Consider the following 9144-nt stretch of genomic DNA (forward strand, 5'->3'; position numbering starts at 1 on the left):
CAATAAATACGGTGAAAATGAAAACTGTTGATCATCAACTCATTGACAACTTTATAACTGATGAAAATAATAGCGAAACAATAACTAGTAACCAGGATCAGGATTACACTGTAAATAATTTAAGTTTTTCAAGAACATTGTCATCTTATGTTTGTGATGTTGTTGACTATATCGCTGGGTTTGTCGTTAAGAAAGTTAAGAAAACATTAGATTGTGACATAAGTTTCTGTGCAATTGAATGTGATAATTTACAATCTCCATTCATAAAACACAAAAATTATAGCATATCAAAAAAATTTTTAATTCAACCTTCTAAAGACGTGATTCATATTTGCAAAATTGCTGAAAGCGAAATTAAATTTATGTACAATTCAAAACAAGTAAACGATTCCAAAATAATGACAAAATTGATCTTAAATGTCGTGAGTAACGTGCATGGTTCTGTGTTTAACGCATACAAAGAACATATGTTTGATCATGCTTTTGAAACAAACCATTTGTTTAATCTAATAAATATAATTTGTTTCCATTCTTGCAACATTAGATTGTACCATGAAGGTGAAAAACTAAATAATGTAATACGAGTTAGAAGTAAGTTAACAAAAGCTATTTTGTTTTGTGGTCAATAAATTTATATATTTCCTACATATTTTTTTTACCTAACTTGAAACTTCCACCCAAGAGAAAATAACTCTCCTTTAAATTTATTTTTGAATATCAAACAAGAAGAGATATACCAACGACATATCTAATAATTGTAGGTATGTACTTTCAAATAAAACATTTATTTTTACAATTTAAGGCAAACATATTTATTAATTACTTTACTAAATAATTTATCTTTCACATTTTTTACAAAATATTGAAGTTATATTAAAACTAATCTAAAATTGGGTAATTTTACTAGTGCTTTGCTAAGAATCCAAGCTCTTGCCGCATTGTGACGTCACTTTCGCGGAAGGTGTTTGCTTCAACGGTTCGGTACAAGGCGTGTCTATCAGTTTTTATGGTCTAAGGGTCAGACAGGGAGATCACTGAGAGGACGTCTTACGACACACCGCAGTGATATTAATTTATCTAAACATACTTGTGCTCTTGCCCAACATGCTATTAGCACTAAGCACGAAGTAAACTTTAATGAAGTTAAAATTCTTGGCACTGAACGTAATCTCGTTAAAAGACAGTTTTTAGAAATGTGTTCAATTTTAAAACACCCTAATACCCTTAATAAGAGAACCGACATTAGTAATTTGAGCCAAATTTACCATGCATTAATTTTGCAGAATTAGGCCTGATATGTTGTTTACTCAAACTTTGTCCCATAATGAGTTTGTTCTTATCATATTTTCATATAATAAATTTAAATAAAAATAAAATAAAATAAATTATTCTTTCTTAAACTTAGATTTATCAACTTACATTTTATTAACTATTTGTCAATATCTGTTGGTTGTATCAATGTAAATCTACCCGTTCTACATCAATATCGTTCGATGGAATAAAAGTCCAAAATTATCAACAATAACTTCTATTCAAAAAATTACAGGCAGTTTTAAAATGAAATAATTCTAAAGAATATATCGGTGGTAAGTTCAGAAAGGTACTGATTTTACAATCTTTTAAATTAATATAAACATGCCACGGCTTCTCCGAAATAAAAACATAATCAAAGCGGGAAGTCGTTAAATTTAATTACACACTCTCGACGTGAGACAAACATAAAAACCACGTCGCCCTAATATTCAGAATAAACATCTTTTAAGTGCGTCTTACGCTTAATAAGCAATAATACTCGACTTAAGCAATAAACAAATAAAATAATCTACTGAGTGTCTCTGACATCCTCCCACCTGAGGCAAAGTTACAATAAGAAACGTGACTCACAAACAATCAGAGACAACAACATAAAAAATAAAAGAAAACCTACTACACAAGAAACAGAAACAATAACACACAAGAAAATTAAAACATTCTACAAACTAGTTTATAAAAAAGTCAGTATATCTAGCAGATGTTTTAACCTTACGCCCACTCCGCGTAACGTAGCGCGTATCACTTTTGTGCGTTTCGGGTACTCTGCTTTTAGACACTCCCGTCTTCGCGTCATCACACTCGTTTGCACTTTCAACCGCGCGCACCTCAACTTCTTTCCACTGGGCTCGAGAAGAGATGCCTGCGTCGTTGTTTCCCTCAGAGTCCAAGTTGTTCGAATTGCCCTCTCTTCGGATAGAATTGACTGTGCATTCCAAAGGGTACAAGCGTTGCACAGGTCTCAGAAATTGTCCCCTTTCGGTATAAACTCTCACAAGTCGCACTTGCTTATCTTTTCCAGGAAGAAGTTCGACTACTCGACCAAGTGGCCAATTGATTCGCTTATCTTGATCATTGCCAACCAAGACCATGTCTCCCACTTTAACTTGTTGGCTACTTCTTCCTTTAAACCATAACTTTAACTGGCCTAAATACTCGTTGCGAAACCTTCGTCGAAGATCATCAACCAGTTTTTGTCTGTACACCACTTTCCTAGATAGAGCCTTTTGGTCAACAGCATCACAGTCTGGAACCCCACTCTCTGTCTGGTCTCTAAGAAACATCATGGGTGTTAAAGGTATCAAGTCGTTTGGGTCATTAGAAGAGGTAAGTGGCCTTGAATTGATGATGGCTTCGCAATCGCAAATTACCGTCATTAAACTTTCGTAGTCTAGCGAGGCCTGTCCTAACACTTTGCGCAATAACTGCTTCAAAACCCCCACAAGTCTTTCCCAAAATCCTCCCCACCACACGGCCGTAGGAGGGTTAAATCGCCATTGAATACGTTCGACACTACTGCTCTCGGCGATTTTCTCAAAGTCCACTCGAAGAAAGGCATTTTCAGTACCAACAAAATTGGTCCCATTATCACTATAAATAGTATTTGGACGACCCCGTCGGGCAATAAAGCGTCGTAAAGCCTGCATAAAACTAACAACCGATAATGCAGTACAAAGTTCAAGGTGTACGGCACGATACACGGCACATGTGAAGAGGCATACCCACACCTTTTCCACAGTCCTCAGATATAGAGGGCCTGCGAAATCAACCCCTGTTATTTCAAACGCGTTGGCATCTCGAACACGATCAACTGGTAATGGAGGTGCACTCACGATAAAAGGTTTGGCATTTTGTCTCTTGCACACGACACAATTGGAAATTGCAGATTTTATAGTCCGACGTCCTCCTAGAATCCAATAATTTTGACGTAATCTGCTCATAAGTCCCTGTGTCCCACTATGACATGATTTCAAGTGTTCTCTGAATATAAGCTGATTGACCAAAAAATGTTTGGCAGGCAAAACTATGGGAAATAGAAAGCTTTTACAGTCGCTCCTGTTACTGATCCGTGACTTTAGTCGAATTAAGTCATCATCATCTTTGTAAACGTCCATGCCACATAGTCGTTTATCGTTCTTATCGCAGAAGGACTCCTTTTGCACTATACGAAGAACAAAAATTTCGGCTCGGTCAATTTCCTCGGAGCATAAGTGACCTCTGAGTCGATCTTTATTTCTTGAGTTATGAAGAAATCGGAATATCCATGCACACATACGGAGAGTCTTCAGATACTGGGAAAAGTAACCAAAATGCCAATCATCTAATGACATCTTCGAATGCTCATCATTAATTAATGTGGCAACCAATTTGACCTTCCTCTCTTGATTGATCTCATCTTCATTGTAATCCAGATCTACTTGAGGATCAATCGCCAGGTCCTGATAAAGCCATTGTGGCCCCTCCCACCATCTTGATTCGAGTAACTGCTTGGCTGAACAACCCCGCGATGGAAGGTCAGCAGGATTCAGTCTACCAGGAACGTGGTACCAGTTTTCACCATGAGATAATTTCCGTATCTCTGACACACGATTCCAGACAAATGTGGACCATTCCTCGGGTCTCCTTATCCATGACAGTACGGTGGTCGAGTCACTCCAGAAAAAAGATTCCATTTCAATGTTGAGGCTTTCCTTGACAGCAGTATATAGCCTCACACCAATCACCGCAGCCATTAACTCCAGACGAGGTATTGACAGCTTTTTTATTGGGGCTACCCTTGATTTAGCCGCTAAGAGATGTACGAATACACGCCCGTCCCTAATTCCTCTCAAAAATACCACAGCGGAAGAGGCTTCCTTGCTGGCATCGCAAAATGTATGAAACGTCCAGTGTTCTGCTTCCTCAGTACCAGCGTTTATCCACCTAGGTATCTTTATTGCATTTAGATAAGAAAGCTGTTTTATCCAGCTACGGAAAAGAGTTTCCAGTTCCTCGTCAACCGGCGTGTCCCATCCCAGTTGCTTCTCCCATGTTTTCTGTAACCACAGCTTTGGTAGTAGGGTGACTGGGCAACTGTAACCTATGGGGTCAAATATTCGTTGTGCTTGGGATAGCATCAATCTTTTGGTTACCGATTTACTTAAAATCTGTTCGATATCTTCGTCGTCTTGGTTTATAGATAAAGTGTCATCCAGCTTGTTCCACTTAATTCCCAGAACCACCGTAAAAATGTTAAAGGAATCATTTTAAACTTGGTGAGTAAACTCCCACCCTCTTAAGTCGAATTTTCCTTTAGCCATTATCATATTTGCCTCTTTGATAAAGGTTTTCAATTCTATTTCACTAGCAACACTAGTAACACAGTTGTCCACGTAAAAACTGTTTGACAGTTTCTTAACAGTGTCTGTAGTAAAAGAAGCTTTCGAGTCATACTCATCCACAAGTTTTGACAGATGATATTCTAATGAAGCTCCCAACAAGAACGGGCTACTGTTGATTCCAAACACTACCCGTCGATGACGAAACACTTTAAGGTTGTTCTCCTTATCATACCATAGAAATCGAAGGAAATCTCTGTCTTTCGGATGTACACTGATCTGTAGAAAAGCTTTGCTAATGTCTGAAGTTACTCCAAATTTCTGCTGTCTGAACCTCAACAAAATAGCGGGAATTAGCTCAATTAAATTCACCCCCTTTTCTAGACACTGGTTCAAAGAAGGGCTATCCTTTTCTCTGGCTGATGCATCGAAAACTGGTCGTATTTTCGTAGTAATGCTACTTGGTTTAATCACTGGCCGGTGTGGTAGGTAATGGGCTTCCTGGTTCCTTTGCTCCTCCACTACCTCCTCAATAATATTGTCATTTAACCACTCTTGAAATACTTGGTCATATGCCTCAAAATAACCATCCTTAGTAATCTTCTTCACCGTGTTATCTAATCTACTTTTTGCCAAGTGATAGTTACTAGGCAGCGCTGGATGTCCCTCCAACCATGGGAGCCTAACTTCATATCGTCCATCGGTGTCAACAGAAATGGTTTCCAGAAAAAGTTTTTTTGCTGCTAATGCGGTTTCATCGCGAGTCTTCCTTTCCATTGGATCATTTATGCCTAGTACGTCGAGCTCCCAAAGATTCGTAATAGGGGCATTATTGACAAAAAGAGAGAGCGAGATCATAGATAAGTTACTATGCGTTTCAACTGGTATCTTTCCCATTAGAGTCCAGCCTAATAGGGTCTCTATCGCTACCAAGTTACAATTGAAAATATGTCTTCTTCCAGTGTAAAGTTTGCCCGCGATATCTGATCCTATCAAAAGTTCAATTGGAGTAGAATCATATGAGTCAGATATTTCAATATTTAATTTACGAAGCTCTTCCGTCCAGGGCCCATCGAATATGGAAGATACACTATTGCAAATAACAGCTTGATCCAGTGCTTCAAAGGTACAACTATAAGTATCGTGATTTAATTCCACGTCATAGCAATCATGATTTTGCATCAAATTACTTCCTCCGAATAACCCATGAACGAGACTATTTTTCCTTTTGACTGATATCCCAAAAATTTAGCTGTCGCCTTCAAAATATATGATTTCTGCGATCCAGTATCAATCAATGCTCGCACATGTCTCGATTTACCTAAATGAGTCATTTTTACGCGCAGCGTCTGCAAAAAAACCTGTGTGTTCGTATTAGAACTATTCGCAAGTGCCTGATCGACTTTCGCTACCGTATCATCTTGTTGTTTTTGCTCCAAATTATTTGCCTTTGTTCTATTAAATGAAAGTGTCGGACACATTAGAGAAACATGTGATCTACTACAAACTAAGCAACTTAAATGACCTCGACATTTTCGAGCTTGATGGCCAATTTTTAAGCATCGAAAGCATGCACCCTTTTGTGCCAAAATATTTCTTTTTTGCTCGTAGGTCAACTTCTGAGCTTTAAAGCAGCCAGTACTGTCGTGCGAATTTTGGCAAAAAAGGCACTTCGTTGTCACTTCTGAATTTATTAGACCCATTGCCGTAGAAAAGTTTTCTTGTGGTATCCGCGATTTCTGACTAGGCAGTTTAACATCTCTATTTGCTGCACTAGGTAGATCAAAGCCTTCCACCGCTAAAGAAATGTGCTGTTCATTATCGACTTCCTTTTTCAAAAAGTGCATGAGATTGTTAAGTCGATTTTCTACAGTAGAAACGCCCACCGTATTTATAAAAGCTTGTGATCCAGCGACCTCGGGTCCCTCGGGAATACGTTGCCAAACTCTCAATAGTTCCGATGGTAAACACGATTCTACTAACGGAAACAGCATCGCCGCGTAATTATCTGATTTTATCCCAAGTGTCTCTAACGCCCGTAATTGAGTTTCGAGATTGTCGTCCAACAAAGATAGATCCCTTTTATTGCCAGACGAGGTGTTATTAATTACTAATTTTAGCAACTCCCGCACGTATACCTCTATTTGCAAATCATCCCGCCCGAATCGCGAAAGAAGACAGTCTACCATTTTACCAATTGTTCCCAGTGGCTGGAAAACTATCAACTAACTGTCTTGCCCGACTACCCATTAACGTACATTGGACCAGATATTCCACTTTATCATTTAAATCTATATCCGGATCGTTATGTATCTTTTGAAACTGGGACCAGAAGGGCAACCAGTTTCTGATATTTCCATCAAACTTCTTAAGTTCTAAAGTAGGTAATTTAAATTTACGCCTACCTGATCTGCTGCCTACACTACTTTCCGAGGCCATGGAGTCTACCTCTTCACCTGGCTCGTCCCGCGGCTTCTGTAGAAAATCCTCAGCCTGTGTGTTCAGGTCGGTAAATTTCCTTAGATAAACTTCGCTGCCATCTATCTCTGCCAACAAGTCTGCTTCACTTTCATCACTTTCCAACAGACACTGGTATATATCGCTGTCAACTTTCCTTAGATCCTCATATTTTTGTTTCAAAATTTCTAAGGTCACCACGATTAAACGTACCTTTCCTTCCGGCGCCGACAACAGCTCTTCCAACTCTTTCGCCGATTTAGTAAAGGTGGTACGGAGTACTTTACGGTGCTTTTTGTTTTGATCCATGATTCACAATGCACACTTGAACAAACTACACACGTTTATCAGAACAACAACAAATTAAACGTGCGGTCAAGTGTGTCCGGTTAGATCACTACACTTTCGGCACACCCGGTATACTCAAAAACGATTATTCCCGTAAACTGCCCGTCCTGTCACGGTCGCCAAATGTTGGTTGTATCAATGTAAATCTACCCGTTCTACATCAATATCGTTCGATGGAATAAAAGTCCAAAATTATCAACAATAACTTCTATTCAAAAAATTACAGGCAGTTTTAAAATGAAATAATTCTAAAGAATATATCGGTGGTAAGTTCAGAAAGGTACTGATTTTACAATCTTTTAAATTAATATAAACATGCCACGGCTTCTCCGAAATAAAAACATAATCAAAGCGGGAAGTCGTTAAATTTAATTACACACTCTCGACGTGAGACATAAACATAAAAACCACGTCGCCCTAATATTCAGAATAAACATCTTTTAAGTGCGTCTTACGCTTAATAAGCAATAATACTCGACTTAAGCAATAAACAAATAAAATAATCTACTGAGTGTCTCTGACAATATCACTTTTACATAATTAAGTAATTGTTCTTTTTGATGAACTTAGTTGTTAAAATTTTAAACTGAAATTTGATTCATAGAATCTTTTTCATTACGGTCCGAAATGATTTGAACCTTTGGACTGTGGAAGTTGTATTAATCTTCACCTGTTGGCTGGCTAACCAGTGACGTCATATTATAATATATGATATTTTGTTTGACTTTCATACTTTGTTCTTTGTTGACAAATCAATCACTGTAGGATGAATGGTGATCTTAACCACCTTTTCCTTTCATTGTTTGATTTCTTAACGACAAGTGGTCAACCAAATTTATAACTTTTTTTGAATACACCGCCCTATTACATAGAGGTTGGTATTTCGCCTTGCTGTTCTTGTCACTCTGACCTCAAGGCCACCTTATTCACGTGTTTGCGTAGGTGTTTAACCTGTAAATTCATTTATCGGCGAGACTCAGTAAGCTCAAGACTGGTAACTTCATTTTATCTTTATACTAAATTAATTTAAATAACTTATAATGTTACCTAAAGTGAAATTTAAAATCTAATTGATTTAATAAATTGTTGGAAGTGCTTTCTCATGATCTTTTTAGTTCTTTACACTTTAAAATAAATCTTAATGTTATTTACGTAAATTTTTTATAATAACTTTTTTACATACATGTATGTTTATCACATGTTCTTTTGCTGTGCTAATTTTGTTAAATTGCAAACTTTACCAAGTTTCAATTAATTGATTTATACAACTTTACTCTAAATGTCCAGTTTCGTAAGCTTTTTCATATTTTTAACATCTTTGACTGCTATATGTCTTTGTAAGGTAATACACTTTTATTGTAACTTCTCTATGGATGTTTGGTTTTATATTGTTCTTTTTAGATGAACTGATGATGCTTTCTGAGCAGAAAGCGAAACGTCTTCAATAAATAGATGAAGTCCTTCGTCCACCTTCTTTGTCTTTTATTTCTCCACTTTGACCGATAAACCCACCACTCTTCGAGTGTACCTTAGTTTATTTTGGATTGACGGTCGTACTCCTTTTCTCGATATATATATATATATATATATATATATATATATATATATATATATATATATATATATATATATATATATATATATAGTGTAGGTTGTGCGTATACTATATATATATATATATATATATATATATATATATATATATATATAT

The 9144-nt window shown here is 37.0% G+C and overlaps 3 protein-coding genes across 3 annotated transcripts; all 3 read right to left on the bottom strand.

Moving 5' to 3' along the window:
• Positions 1-1979: 1979 nt before the first annotated feature.
• On the bottom strand, positions 1980-4427 carry LOC140442302 (uncharacterized). Its single transcript, XM_072533377.1, has one exon. It carries the CDS (start codon positions 4425-4427, stop codon positions 1980-1982), a length of 2448 nt encoding a protein of 815 aa, XP_072389478.1.
• A 129-nt stretch (positions 4428-4556) lies between these two features.
• On the bottom strand, positions 4557-5810 carry LOC140442303 (uncharacterized). Its single transcript, XM_072533378.1, has one exon. It carries the CDS (start codon positions 5808-5810, stop codon positions 4557-4559), a length of 1254 nt encoding a protein of 417 aa, XP_072389479.1.
• Positions 5810-6817, bottom strand: LOC140442304 (uncharacterized). The gene has a single exon (XM_072533379.1). The coding sequence runs from the start codon at positions 6815-6817 to the stop codon at positions 5810-5812; it is 1008 nt and encodes a 335-aa protein (XP_072389480.1).
• Positions 6818-9144: the final 2327 nt, after the last annotated feature.

This window comes from Diabrotica undecimpunctata, chromosome 5, assembly GCF_040954645.1.
Source record: "Diabrotica undecimpunctata isolate CICGRU chromosome 5, icDiaUnde3, whole genome shotgun sequence".
Taxonomy (NCBI): domain Eukaryota; kingdom Metazoa; phylum Arthropoda; class Insecta; order Coleoptera; family Chrysomelidae; genus Diabrotica; species Diabrotica undecimpunctata.